This window comes from Toxotes jaculatrix, chromosome 12 (assembly GCF_017976425.1).
Source record: "Toxotes jaculatrix isolate fToxJac2 chromosome 12, fToxJac2.pri, whole genome shotgun sequence".
NCBI classification, from domain to species: domain Eukaryota; kingdom Metazoa; phylum Chordata; class Actinopteri; family Toxotidae; genus Toxotes; species Toxotes jaculatrix.
Genome location: NC_054405.1, coordinates 15,469,742 through 15,484,884, shown reverse-complemented (window position 1 = coordinate 15,484,884; position 15,143 = coordinate 15,469,742). Strand labels below are relative to the sequence as shown.

The window sequence follows — 15,143 nt, the reverse complement described above, 5'->3', positions numbered from 1 at the left end:
TGTGTGTACATTTACAGTATGTATGTTGGTTTGTATTTTGTATGTTGCCCTGTGTATGGTATGATACTAACTGAGGTCTCTGTCCATGTTGTGTGTGGGCATACATGTGTTTGTGTGCTGTGTTTGTGAGTCTGGCAAGCAGCATTGTTCACAGCAGCGGTGAAGGACACTTCTCCATTTGCTGTATAACCCCCACCCCCCCACCCTAACAACTATAAATAGCTTCCTGTGTTTTTGCAGTGTGTGTGTGTGTTTGTGTGTGTGTTACCCTCTCCTTCAGAGATTTACCAGACTGTTGATTAGGAGAAGGTGAAAGAGACAGAAAGAGAGAGTGGGGAAGAAAGAGAGAGAGAAAACAAGTGAGAAAAAAAATGGAGCTGGGGAATTAAGAGGGAGAGGGGGCAAACGAAATGAACACCTGACCACAATAACTTATAACAACTTAAAGACGAAAGGGTACAATTCGCCTTCATAGCATGTTCAAATCATCTTGCTAAAAACTTTGCTGCAGAATTTTAGACCCAATGACCCAATTTTTATCTGTGAATCCAAGGTGGAGCTTGTTTAGAAGAAGGGAGCATTATGAACCCTGAAACTAAGTACTCCTTTTAGCTGTGGCACATGGAAGAAATATCTATCTATAAAAAATATATATCATAATATTCAATAACAGTCACAGATGACATTCATTCATCTTCTTAGCTGAAATGATTTGTTGATCAGTCCATCAATTTAACTTTGATAATCGATTCATAGTCTAATTCATTTTAAAAGGAAAACTATCAACCAAAACAAGACATATGATGATGCCATATTCATTTTAGGCTATGGCAAACTGTGATTGGGATTTTCACAATTTTCTGACATTTTATAGACCAAAAAATTAATTGGTTAATCAAGAAAATAATCTGAAGATAAACTGGCTACGAAAAAAATTTGTTAGTTGCAACCCTACAGCATGCATGTATGAAATACATGACTTACACACCCTTCACATCTTTATGTTTGGCATATAGAAAATGGTAGTAATTCTATAGTAATTCTTATCTAGGTACACATTAAAGCAAATTATTACAGAGCAACTTATAAACAATACAATGAAAAAGTTCTCACAAGCAACCAGAAAGCCTTACGCACAGACTACAAACAACCACAGCTAACTAAGTCACTTGACTTTTCAAAACCAATGCAGCACTAAAATTTAAAATGTGAATTTGCAGGGTTCCAGACAGCACATATGCAGCAACTTCAACGTCCAGGCTGACAAAGGCACCGTACATTTAAGCATTTAACACCTCTGTTACACCAACTACAGCCACATGATAAATGCACACACATCCACGGCGGGCCATTCAACCATCACAACTGCACAACAGCGCAAACAGAAAGGGAGAAAAGAGATATTTGACTCACGCTAATTGAAGACGAAGGCCAGTATCCTTTCCTTCACGGAGGCAAGGTGTTCAATATCCGTGTCATTTGATTTCCCAACGCTGAAGTTGTGCTCTGGTAATGTTGAATAAGGCATTGCTGCTGGCTCAGTAAATTCCTCTTATTTGCTTACTAACTTTAGCGGTACTGGAAAACAAATTAGCACACAGTTAAGCTTCTATCAGTGATGGCTCAAACAGGGTTTTTTTTAAAAAAATATTTACATGGCATGTTACGGTCAGACTGGTTGATAATGTTAGCCCAGCAATCAGATGACTTTAATTTCACCTGGCTTACCTGGGAGAAGACTGCAATACCCTGTTTGACCACACACGCTGCGCACATTACCAGGCGTTGTAAACATGGGAGGCGCTGTTTCACAGATTTGAATAAACTCAATCAGCATCACAGAGAGGTGTAAAGTAACTACCTTTACTCTAGTACTGTACCTCAGGCCAATTTGCCTTTTTCACAGCTAAATCTAGGTGATAATTTTACTAACGTGACAGTGATAGCTAGATTTAAAAATATTTTCTGTTGCCTCTCTAGGAAAAGCATCACTTCATTTTAAAGGGGGCACCTGGGCCCACCAGATCCTTCATTCTCAGTTTGCCCAGGTCAGGTTTGTGTACACCTGTTGCCTTATTTTTTTCCCCTTACACTCATCAAATCAGTGTGTGTTGTTATACTGCTGGTCTGCATTCATTATCATTTGACTTCCTGGTATACTCTCACTGTGGTTTTAATCATTTTTGGTGCTTCCCTTTTCATGTATTGTGTCCATCACTTTGTCTGCCCCTGATGTCAGCACAGTTCTTTACATGTTGACAAAATCACTATTTTCTCAGTAATAAGGAAGTAGCGTTCAAGGGAGACATGCCTGGCTTTGTCTCTGGAGTAATGCCTCACCCAGTTTATCTGATCCAAGTGTTTATTTTCAGGTCCCCACATAGTAAAAGTGTTTATCATATCATCCGTGTGTGTTTTCTAGATTGCTTCCTTTTCTTTCGGTTTTTAAGATCCCTCTCTTTATCCGACTACCATCACAGCCCAGCTCAGGGCTAGACAAAGCAGGGGAGGTTGCACATGAGTTGTAGCTAAAAATAAGTTCATTTTACAGAACTAAAAGAGAAAGGAACTGAACACAACTTAAACAGGATGCAAGCCAGACAAGAAATAAAGAGTAGTAAGCATTTAATCAATCAAATTCCAGCTTCTACTGCTTGTATTGCTTGCTATTTGTAATTCACTTACTGATACTTTTCCATTTTCTTCAAACTGGCGACAAGTGCATAGACGTATCTCTTAGACAATTACACATTTCTCCTCTCAGTAATGTAATACTGAATTGATCCCCATTTCTATCATCCTTTTGCCCCGTTCCAAAAAGGGCAAAGGTCATCTACAGTACACATGTTGAGCTTCTGGGGACTCTTGCCCAAGGACATTTTATCAAGGTGGTAGCCTATATTACATGAGGCTTTAACCCTCTAGTCACTGCTACCGTTCTATCTTAAATATAAGAAATCCTTAATCAATATAATAAGGGTTTAAAGGTGCCATTCATAAATTTTTTCCCCTTGGATCACTGTCAGCAGTCAACTGTTTCTGACTGCAATATAAGGGGTATTGTAGTTTCAAAATAAGGTGAACTAAGCTTTCAGTGCTGATTAGAATGAAGGACACTGACATCCACTGGAAGCAATGATGATAAACATCTACTTTTACTTCTTTATTCCTTGCACATATGATTAGGGAAAAAATAGATGAAATATAAAACATTTGTCTTAAACCTATAATAAAAATCTGTGACAACGTCCTTCTTGTATGAATAAGAGTGTATAGTATCTGGTGTTCAATATTCTTAAATCATTAACCCTGCACTAAGCGTTTTGATAAAGTGAACATAATTATTCTGAGCAAAGGGCTCGTGAAGCTAATATGCTAAAACGTCATTAGACTGAATTTTTCACTTCATATCAGAATCTTTTTCTTTTTTTTTCAAATCATACATTCTGATTTATAAGAATTACTTCAACTGAATATAGCTGCACTTGCAACATTCAGTCTATAAATTCAAAGTGCCTCAGGAGTGTGAGGGCTTCAGCTCTCAGGGGGAAAATTCTTCGTGTCAAGTTCAAGCACTGTAAATAAAGGTATTGATGTGGATTTCCACTAGCTCAGATTTCTAGGAACGTGTTTTTTTCTAGATACTCACTACATTGCCACTATACTAATACAAAGAAAAAATTAAAGCTGAGGGTTGCTTCAGGTGAATGCAGTTATTTTTCTTCTGTAGTGTTTAAGTATGGTTTAGTATGCTGTTTTCAGTTCCTTACAGCCACAAACCCTCTCCTCTGACCTCCACATGAAGAACATGTGACATATTGAATAATTATTTCTTTTGCTCCTCTCTGTTGCTTGTAGGTGGATCAAAATTCAAACCGTGAAAACCCAGTGAAAACGGAAGCTGTTGCTGGAAAATGTTGTTAGGCCACCAAGTCATGCTGCCACTTTTTTTAATCACTACAATCTTTTTTTTTTTTTTGTCCATGGAATTTTTGAAGACATTTTTTTTTCCAATTGTGTGTGTGTCTGTCTATGTTTGTGACCGGATCATCACCACTTTTAGCAGTCGGAAGCTGTGTGTTGTACAGGAAATAACAGACCTTTATGAAAATGAGGCAAAGTAAACATGTTTTTAGCTTCGGAAAAACCCATGACGGTCTGTATCTTATCATCCATCACATTATGTTTGAGTCTGACAGTGCTTGGCATCTCAGAGTGAAACTTTTGTCAAAGACTCTTTTGATATCTGCAGACTGATGATAGAGTTTGGTCTCTCTTATTTATAGTGAAAATTTATTTGGTTGTGATGTGTAAGAGTGGTACCATCAGCAGTTAAATCAGCTGAATAATCATATGAGCACTTCAAACACTGTTGTACTTGAGCAAATACTGTTAGGTGTTTTAGCAACTTTAACTCATGTTTTTATCATAACAACCTTCCCAGCCAGAATTTCATAATCCACACCTTAGAGCTCCAACTGCAAAATGGGCTGTACATATAAAGATATAATTACACCATTGGAAAATCACCTCACATACTCTGACCAAATGACAATTAACATATAAATTCACAAGTAAATGCGGTTAAATTTCTGAGTTATCCAGCATCTGCTATTCTAAAATTCAGGAAGAGGATGTAGTGTATTTCTTTTTAAATTATCAGATTGGATTTTCTTCTTTCTTTTCTTTTGTACGGACCATTTACCGTAGATGTCCAGGCCCTTCTTGTTAAATTCCTGTGTATTGTTGTTACTTGATTTAGGTGTGTCTTGAATGCTGATTGATACAGAGATAGAAGCAAAGTCACCAGTAATGAGAAGCCACCTCCTCTGGTGCCTCATATCCTTAAATTGCTGTGAGGGATGACAAGCCGTATCAGTTTCCTTTGCAGAGCTGACACAAGACTTCACGCACACTCAGACACACACACTGAGGTAAGGCATCTGACCACTAAAACACTACTACCTTAAATACTGCTTCTAATACTACTGCAATTTATTCATTTTTTTATTCCTTTGTATTATCATAGTCTTAACATAGGTGATAACTGTCCTTGTATCTGGAACACTGTTTTGTAAATACCTTCATGTTGATGTTGTTATTAGTTCAGTTGTTTTTTGTTTGATGCTTTTCAGTCTAATTTGCTCTAATTTTTCTTGCAATACCATATTAACAGTGACATTTTAACCATTCTTATGTCCATCTTTTCTATCGTAACAGTCCAACTAGCTGAGATTCCTCCTCTCATACTGCTGCATCATGCCTTGTCAGTCTCCACTTGTGCTGGAAGTAGAAAACCTGTCCTGTGCTCAGCTAGCTGGCCCAAGCTACCCCTTAGCACATCATCCAGGGCAAGAAGGTCCAAGTCTGGGCACTCAGAAGTCCACAAACTCCTCAGACCCATTGAGCCAACAGAACAAACACATTACCCACTGTCACAGTGAGAGTGATGAGTCTATCCAGACTGTGCTTCAGCCAGGGCGGCTACAGGGGCCACAAACCAGTTCTGAGGCCCACTGCCAATGTCTCAGACCTCAGCCCAAACCCAAAGCCCTGGTCCCCACTGTGAGTGCAACCCTGGAGAAAAAAGAAAACAGGGGAGAGGATGCAGGGGCAGCTCAGAGAAAGAAGCATCACTGTGGGGTGTGTGGGCATCTGCTGCTGGCTGTTGTCCTGGCTATCTTCTCCCCGCTGATCGCTGTGGGAGTCTGCATGGCTGATATTGTGACTGGAGAGTGCTGTAATGTGCCTGAGAAAGACTTTGACTATGTGGATGACCTATAGACTCTGTATGTCTATAGGTCATCCACATAAATCTTCAGTTCTCACTGATATAAAAGAGAACTGAAGGGTTTTACGTGGATTAGAGAATGTGAATTTATCCAATCATTTATAAATTATGTACATTATTGTACATTATTGACTTTTATTGATTATTTTTCATAGCTTATCATAGTTTTTAGACTAATTTATTATCTTTCAAATACTGTGTGAAAATCAACTTGCAGAGACTTTAACTTTGCTTGAGAGGCAGTCCACTGCGGTGTACGTCTTACTGCCTTTATTTTAAGACACAGGTTTACAGTATATAAGCCTTCCCAACTACAGCTGGGAAAAGTGACAGTATTCAAATTCTATCCTTGTGGTGCATTCAAGGAACCTCCAGCATTCAAGAATTACTAGTGGCTGTCCATTATTGTAGCATTCGCCAGTTTTGTTACTGTAAGAAAAGGAAACCTTGAAGACAAAAAGTGGCACCAATTGACCAATAAACAGTATGACTGTTTTATTGCATTACTGCAGTAAACCAGTAAAACATTGGTGTAAAGTCTGTGAGGGATTTTTGTGGAACACTAAAATCAAACAAGTGGCTTCCTGGAACTTAATCTAAAAAGAGAAAACTTGGGATGCTTTGAAAAATTGCTGACATGATGAATAAATTATTGGGATAAAAGCCAATGGTGTTATCAGTGGTACACCTGTACTTTATGTGAAACTGAAAGGATAAAAAGCCAATTTTAGCTTCTCAGCGGTGCTGTTCTTCTCTTCTAAAGAAGTCCCCTGGTGCCATTTATAATAAGTATGATTCACTATCCTCCGTGTAAGGAGTGAAGATAAATTGTACAGCACTCCTAAAAATATATGTATTAATGTCATGTTCGCCACCTAGTGGCATGATAGTAAAGTGCTTGCATTGAAGTTAAAGGAAATGAAGCGAGTATTCTTTTTACTTAACCTGAGTTAACTGTATATAGATTGCTATTTCACCATCCTCCAAATACAAACTGTCTGCTGTAGGTATTTTCAACTACAACTGTCAGGTCAAGTTGACTTTTTTCTGTTCCACTAAATTTTGGAGAACAGAATATTGAACTTTTTACTGCACTACATTTTTTGACAGCTGTAGTTACTGATTACTTTTCAGAACAATGTTTTACATTTTACACAAAACATATAGTGAGCTTTTTAAATATAATGCATTTGTTTGTCATGTTTCATAAGTTGTTAGCAGTTGTTAGCAAAGTGATCTCCCCTATAAACTTCTCAAAGGGTTGTATTTAAATAAACATTTGAAGCCTAAAGGGGATAAAGAGTAAGATTATGAATTGTTCAAAATGTTAATTCATATTTAAGGCAAAAATTGTATCTTTTTTGTACCCCATTAACAGCCTCACTGACTCATATTTTTTTGACCCATTGGAGGGGGTCTGATGCCTAACTAGAAAATCAATGGACTAAACTAAAACTAGCTCCATCTTGACCAACTACAAGCATTACTTGCTGCAATCAATATCAACAATCTAATAATGCCATGTATAATAATATACCAGTCACAAGGGCAAGTTTTCTTCGTAATGAGTACTTTAAGTGGTATTTTGAATGAAGGACTTGTAGTGGAGTATGTCTGATGCTGCCATAATGATAATTTTACTTAAGCAAAATAACTGAGTACTTCGTTCATCACTGATCTGATCAAAGAATGACAAAAAAAAAAAAAACAGTATGCATTGTGGATCATTGTTAAAGCCTGTTAATCATTGCAAACATTTATTACATTTTTATGATGCAAACAACAGCAAGTCCCACCCTTGTTGGAACAGCTCATCACATAGTCATGAGGGAATGAAAGAGACACAAAGGGACGAGGACAGAAAAAGTGTGTATTACGCGCAATTCCATTGTTTCCGTTAAACAAAAAAACAAAAAAAACAAAAAACATGACAATCAGCTCTCATTGTAAATTTTGGCATTTTCATCCCTCCTGTTGTACCCTCTGGAATAATGGTCATTAAAAATCAAAAGAACAAGGCATGCATAATAGTTTCTGGTAATGCACATAGATCAAAGGATACCACTTATAAATACAAAATCCATGTACGATGTTCGTGTACATTTCATATATACATGGTCCCTTTCTTAGAGGTGTCTTAGGCCTATCTACCTGTTCCCACTATGGGATTGTGTCCTCTGTTATCTACGCTTGGTCACTAGATTCACCCTGTAAAAAGGTCTGCGCTGCAAAATACATCTGTAGGATGAACTATTAATATCGATGACTACAAGATGTTACAACCATCTGTTTATTCCTCCCTTCATCGCTTACTGCATGTTATCAAGCTATTCATTCAAAAGTTTCATTTACTTAAATAGTTTTCTTTGCATCAACTGACCATTGTGCTATCTACACGATTTCATCAAACCTCGCTGGGGTTATTGCCGGTATTATTTTCTATTAAAATTCTCCTTCCATTGCTTTACTACCACCCCTCGCTTCTCTTTAAAAAAGGGAGCCTAGTTGACTTAAATCCATTCAATGCTACTGTGCCCACAAGACAGAAGTCTGGAACATTATTTTAAATTCCAAGTAACCTAAAGAAATGGATCACTAAGATAAATGCACTGGTCCATTTTAATAAATGGGTGAAACAGCCACACATCTATAGTGAGGACTGTATACGTGGCCACACATTTTATTTTTTTTTAATCATGTATAGAAAAAGAAAAATCAGGACAAACCAAAACGCAGTGATTAAATACAATGTTGAATGAATGTCTTTACTGTTAAAAAAGTGTACTGCAATGTGTACAACTATGTTGCTCTCTGTCATTGCTCAGAATGAGATGAAGAGGTTGAAGAGGCGCCAGGGATTCTGATACATGTACAGATTTACAGTTATAACGCATCTATCATCACACTCAACAGATGGAAGGGAGGGAGAGAGGGCAGCATACGACAGACACAATATAGAAAAGATTCATCCGTTTGAATTTGAACACCCTTTGCTGTAGAACCAATGCTATGTTACTCTCTTAGAAAAAGAAAGAGAGATGGAAATGAGTGTGTGTGTGCGAGTACAGGTATGAATGTATGCTGTAAGTGCGGAACCAAATGTTCGACCAATAAAAGTCTATTGGGATCAAGTTGTACTGGTTTCTCTGGAGGTGGAGGCAGACTTGTTTAACCAAACATGGGGCTGAGTATGATGGTACTGGTGGCAACGGCGGGCATCTTGAGTGGTTGGGTTTAGCCCCCCCCCCCCGATGGTGGTGGTGATGTTGGTATGTTATGGCTGCTTGGCTTCTTTAGTCGATGTACTGGGAGAGCCAGCGGAAGCCCTCACCGTAGCCCTGCCTCTTCAACACACTGCACATGAACACCTCCAGTGGTCTTGTGTTCAGCTCCTTCATGGGAATGTTACCCTGTTAGAAAGGTGGGAAAAGGTTACACTAAATCCACTTTTTAAAATTAGATTTATCTGGGATTTATCTGCAGGGACTTGAGTCTGTTTTGAGACCATAACTGAGTAACTTTTCAGTGTCAGTGTATTGGGGTGAAAACTCATCTTCCTGTAGTCTACCTTTGGATCTTCATGCAGTAATTTTTCTGGTCTAGTCTCTGGTAATGACGTGATGTGATATTTTTCTTTGCATTTGTTTGGCTTATAAATTGTATGATAAGATGTCTAAAGCAGCGTATAATGTGCTTGAAAAAACTGTTGGGTCTACTTACCTTGCCTGTCGTCTGTCCGTACAATCCAAAAAGTTCTCTCAGCTTCTCCTCACTGATGGCCTCTGATCTGTCGATCTTGTTGCCCAGGATCAGGATAGGCACATTTCCGATAGTCTCATCTGTCATTAATGCCTGAGAGAGGAATTAATAGGTTAGAAAGGTATTAGTATTTTTTGCTTTATGCACAACATTAAACAGTTTTTATTACAATTTTTTACGTAAAAAGGCTGTTTGAACACTGCATCAGGACTGTACAGCTAAAATACCGTGCATTCAATTTTAGGGGGGTTCTATAAAAAGCACTGCTCTATGTTGCGATGGTATAAAAGTAGGTAGCAGGTACTTACATCAAGTTCTGCTTTTGATTCGGCCAATCTCGCGTGGTCCGCACAATCCACAAGGAAGACAATGCCATTAATAGCAGGGAGGTAGTTTTTCCACACTCTGCGGGCTGTGTGAACAACACACAAACACAAAAACATGAGAGTTGTATAGGCTGCTCTGTGTACTAGAGTGGCATATTGTAAAGTGGTATCAGATCTTCTAATACATTAGTATATAAACCACACACACCTTGTGCGTGGCCTCCAAGGTCAAAGGTGGTGAAAGTCATGCCAGCGATCGTCAACTCTTCAGAGGCTGGAGGAAAGAAAATGATCGTGAACAAATCTGAAAAATCTGACACCTCAAGAGTCACTGACACACAATAATTTAGTGTATTAGCACATGTAAAGTGTGAACAAATATGTCAACAAAATGCCCATTCAACAGGACAATTTGAAAATGTTCGTTTAAAAATGGATAACAAAAATGTGAATAATCAACCTGATATTTTTTTTGCATGAGTACATTACTAAGCGAGCATGTGTGGATGTGCATGTGAGAGAGAGAGAGACAAGGTAGCACCAACTCACTTGGATGTAAAGTTGGCACATGCTGTCCCAATCTGTCATCTTTGAGCATGTGCAGTAGCGTCGTTTTGCCAGCATTGTCCAGGCCAAGAAATACTAACTTGCCGGATTTCTTGTACAGTCCTGAAACAAAGCCAGAAACATTCAGTTCACACATATAAATAGTGTCCTTGATGCATGATGAAAACAGTGGCTGTAGTCCACATACCGATTTTGCCACTCTCTAATCTCTACTTCACATTATGAACGTTAAATGGAACAAAATGAAGCTACCCTTATTTAAGTTAAGCCACACTCTTCACTACTGTGTGGAGTTGTAAAAAGTAGAGATTGATTTGTTTTTCTATGGAGGAATGGCATTCAGTCGCTCTGATAAAACTCAATATTCTTCACAATAAAACCACCTTAGTGCTTTATAGGGAAACAGAAAGAAAACAGATGGGCATACCGACTACCTGAATACACAAGGTGAAACTAAGGTCACTCCCTCCTCATCTTTGTTTACAAGATTACATAGCTTTGAGTTTACCACTCTCTGACTCAGCGTAGAGATACCCAGTGGATTTGTGAAATTTCTGACTGAGTCAGCTCAAATAGATGTCATCGTTTCTCACTCACAGCTCTATGCGACCTGTCTGACTGGGAGAACAGGAACAACTGCTTTGCAGGAGCAGCTCTGACAGAGAAACTAGAACAGCACACGCTGGGGAGTAGAGCAGCTGGTACACATAACAAGATTTTCCACCAGATCCGAAATGGACACTTTTAACACAGGCAAATTTAAAAATCTGGGGTGAAAAATCATGTCATGTTTCTGAGAGACATTTCCTTTATGCACATTCCATGACATATGCCATTTGGTGAATGCTTTTAGCTGTGCCACTTTACAGGAACAGAAGTAGCATGTGTTGCCCCAATAGGAACCAAACCCATAAGGCAGCTTGTGTTAGTGCTCTAACCAAGAGATATAAAAACCCATTCAAGCTACACAAAAGCACTTAAAGGAGCAGTGGTGATTCAATCATTTCTTACCACATGGAGAGCATTAGTAACCGATCAGTGTGAAGACAGCCGTACGGTGTCTTTGATTGTGAAGTAAACTGCTATTTGTCTGTCTTTGGCTGAGTAGGCAACTGTGCTGAAAATATTTTTCGATTTATTTTAAATTTGTAGAGTTCCTGTTATAGAGTGGTACCTGCTGAACCATCAGGGTATTTGTGTTTCAGATATATGTCTGCAGGCATAAAGTAAACCAAACACTTTTAGAGAAACTCTGCTTCTTCCTATCAGTTTCTCCCACAACCGGAATGGGTTTCTAGGAACAAAGGCCACTATTGTGCACAACAGTCTTAGCCCTGCTTTTCACCTGGAGACTGAGGTGTAACACAGACCAGTAGTTGTAACACTTAAATTTCTTCTTCTTCGTCAAAACTGTTTCCGGTAATATTTTAAGGCCTTCAATACTGAATTACTGCTTAAAGTAAGTTAGTGTGTCTCATCACCAGTACTCACCTAAAAACTGTAGTACGCTATTGAAACCGCTATAAATCCAATCGAATAGGAATGACATATCCGGAGTTGTTGAATCCTGAAAAATAACAAATGGGGAAAAAAACAGAGATAAGAAGGCATGAAAACAAACAGAGGGAGCAAAACAAGAACTGGGTCATGTTATTGTAGCTGTAACATGCATCATTATCATAAAGAGAGTGAGCAAAATTAACTTACAAGTTGTCTAATGCTGGTATATTTAATAATAACTTGTTACATTTTATGCAGGTTGTCAGTGACATTATACAGTGCCTCTGTTCTCGTGAACAATGGTATTTTTAATATATTCACTATATTCAGTTCTAGAAAGATTTTTTTCTTTAAGGGGAACATTGTTGGACTATATTATGGCTTAATATTTATATGGTTTACAAGCCCAGAGCTTACACGGAAAAGTACCTGAAAACAGCAACAAATGAATAGAACACAACTAAAAGTATCACACAACAGGAAACAGATGGTAAGATCAATAAGAACCAATCAGCACCCATCACCACAGTCCTCATTAATGTGATGGCCCTAAGCTCTATGAATATGAAGCCTGCCTAAACATATCAGGCAGCTATTAGAAACTGGTGATAAGAACAATGACTGGCTTTTTACAGCCAATGATTAGCTTGTTCCAGTTGGAGTCTTTGGACAGGAGGACAGAAGATTCAGAGCACTGATCACATAACATCTGACAGCCCTTCAGCAGGCATCATGAGTGTTTTGTTCAAGACAAGCCATCTGCAACAGACATGGAAAAGAAGCCTAATCTTAGCCTTTTGAAACAGGCTAGCCAGACTGTATTTCATGCTGTAACTGTATTTCATAGAGCATGCTGTAACTGAGTGAAATCAACAGTTCGTTGACATGCTACATGCAACAACTTGTTATTTCTGAATATGAAAAGCTCTTGTTTTGTTAACTTGTCATTCTAGTTCACACAGACTTCTTTTTCCCTCTTTTAAGTCATGTGAACAAACGCTTCAGCGAATGTCATGTTCATGAAAATCTGAGAAAAGGGGGCAGAAAAAAAGTTCCTTTCTCTATAGCCACAGGATAAACTTTGGGTTACATCAATGTTTTTTCTCCCATGAAACCGTGATGTTTGATCCACTGAAGACACAGGCGTGCAAATGCACGCACCCACACTTTTCCAAATTCATCTCATTTTCTCTGTGACAGTTGCAGAGACATCAGAACAAGGTACGCTGGTGCCAACCTCTATCCCTGGTTACGTAATGTGCAAACAACTCCAGGGCTAAAGTATAAGGTAGCCAAAGGTCAAGACCACGCAAATACAGCTGAACTACACGTCAGCTGCTGCTACACTCCAGGCCCATATGCTGCCACTTCCGCCCCCACTGGCTGCTATGACATTGTTGGGCTGGCATTATAGTCTGATGCTCCCATGTGTGGCGTGATGCAGCTGTGAATATGAAACAGTTTGACAGTAACTGACAACAACCACAAACAACATGATCTTTACATGTCTAAATGTCTTTACATGAAAATATCCTCACACACAAATCAGTGTCATTATATGCCCAACCAAAAAATTTTCAATATAATATCATAAAAATGTAAAACCAAGAAAAACAGCAAACTCTCATTTGAGAAGCTGGAATCCGAGAATGTTACAAAAATTACTCATATCCAAGCCATCTATCCATCTATCAAATGGGTTAACGACCATTGTTTCAAGTTAAGAGTACTTGCTCAAAAATCCCCAAGCTACGCGTGTTGACAGTTTACAGTTATTACTAAGCACCTTCTGAACTAATTCTTGTGTTGTGAAAATGTTAGTTATGTAAGAGCGCTAGTTTAGAAATGTGTTTTAGCTCACAAATTTTAATGTAAGGCGCATTTTCAACTGTGAATCTATAGTACAGTAAAGACACTAGGTGCAGTCTGACTTGGCTGTCAAAGCAGTCCAGTTATCACAACCACTATCATCGTAGCAGCAATGTTAGCTAACCTTTACCCTGTACCTTAACGGCTAACGTTACATGGGTGATTGATCTCCGCGTTGGCAACTAAAACTGAAAAAGTCTAAATATCAGAATAACAACAAATTAAATCAGAGTTTGACATACAGCGTTAAGTTTAATGTTATAACACTTGGGTGAGGCCGGCTAACAGACTGGCTAGCAGGAAGCCACTAGCTACGTGTCATATTCTCTGAGAGGCGACGTTGCATCGAGGGGTTACTGGCTCCGTTAGCTAATTAAGAGTTAGCTAGAGAAATACCGACGTACTAACAACAGAGACGTGAGATAGTGCGAATATTTTCCTTCTAGCAATGAATGTGGATGTTAAAATACATATAACGGCTGCTCAGCTAGCAGCCATTATATGTATCCAGCTAGAGGATCTTTGATAAAAGCGAGTTAGCCAACTTGATGTTAGCAATGCTAACGCAGCATCGTTAGCAGCCGGGATAATTTGCTAGCCGAGATGCCGACCGCTCACATAAGACTCTTTTCTGGGCATCGGGGAGAAAATGTATTTAAAACCTTACCCGTTTTAGGCGTAGATTAATTTAACGAGTGTGTTCGCTCTTATACTCATGTAAATTAGCCTCCCGGTCAAAAAAAAGAGAGCCTGCGAGATGCCAGGTCTTCCTCTCCTATTTCGTGTGTTGTTACTGAGCCACGACACTGCAATGGCTGTCCAACAACTCCCCAAAACTCTGCCCAGCCGCTTCCTGTTTATGTTTCACAGTCATCTTTCCGGCACGGGAACTGAAATACACCGGTGGTCTAGAATTCTCCTTATTTTTAAGTTTCCATAAACATATTTCACTGCTTTTGGCCTTACAATATTTTGTTACTATACATTTGACTGGTTTAAAGATCAATCAATACCACAGAAACGATTGCCCCCGGCTTGCTAGTTTATAGTATTTTCTTTCTCACTCGTAAAGTCGTGAAAACTATATAGCTAGGCACTTAAATCTCACTTCTTTTATGGGTGACCTTTTCTTTGGTCATCGTTTGATCTCTAGATAGACATTAGCGTTCCTATTCTGATATAACTATCTAAATTAGCAAATGCATTAAAAACGGTGGTTGTGCATAAATTCAGAATGAAACAGGTAAATAAATTCTTTCCTCTTGTTCCTAGTACGCTTAAAAAATCCTGAACACAGGAGGAAATGCCACGTGTAAACACTGCGCATGCCC

General features: G+C 38.7%; 1 protein-coding gene and 1 long non-coding RNA gene across 2 annotated transcripts; one reads left to right on the top strand and one right to left on the bottom strand.

Annotated features, from left to right (window-relative positions):
• Positions 1 to 4,463: 4,463 nt before the first annotated feature.
• Positions 4,464 to 7,545, top strand: LOC121190499. Its single transcript, XR_005894995.1, has 2 exons — positions 4,464 to 4,934; positions 5,221 to 7,545. It is a non-coding gene; the product is annotated as an uncharacterized LOC121190499 (long non-coding RNA).
• Positions 7,516 to 14,637, bottom strand: sar1b (secretion associated, Ras related GTPase 1B). Its single transcript, XM_041051289.1, has 7 exons — positions 14,480 to 14,637; positions 11,935 to 12,010; positions 10,426 to 10,545; positions 10,085 to 10,150; positions 9,859 to 9,962; positions 9,512 to 9,643; positions 7,516 to 9,201 (listed from the first exon to the last, which is right to left on the bottom strand). Exons 2-7 carry the CDS (start codon positions 11,990 to 11,992, stop codon positions 9,085 to 9,087), a joined length of 597 nt encoding a protein of 198 aa, XP_040907223.1. The 5' UTR covers positions 11,993 to 12,010; positions 14,480 to 14,637; the 3' UTR covers positions 7,516 to 9,084.
• Between the last annotated feature and the right edge of the window lie 506 nt (positions 14,638 to 15,143).

Coding starts and splice junctions, on each gene's coding strand:
- sar1b (XM_041051289.1), bottom strand. CDS start 11,992: ATGTCATTCCTATTCGATTGGATTTATAGCGGTTTCAATAGCGTACTA. Junction 10,151..10,425: donor TGTGCCAACTTTACATCCAA/GTGAGTTGGTGC, acceptor TCTTTCCTCCAG/CCTCTGAAGAGTTGACGATC. Junction 9,644..9,858: donor AATCAAAAGCAGAACTTGAT/GTAAGTACCTGC, acceptor TTCCTCTCTCAG/GCATTAATGACAGATGAGAC.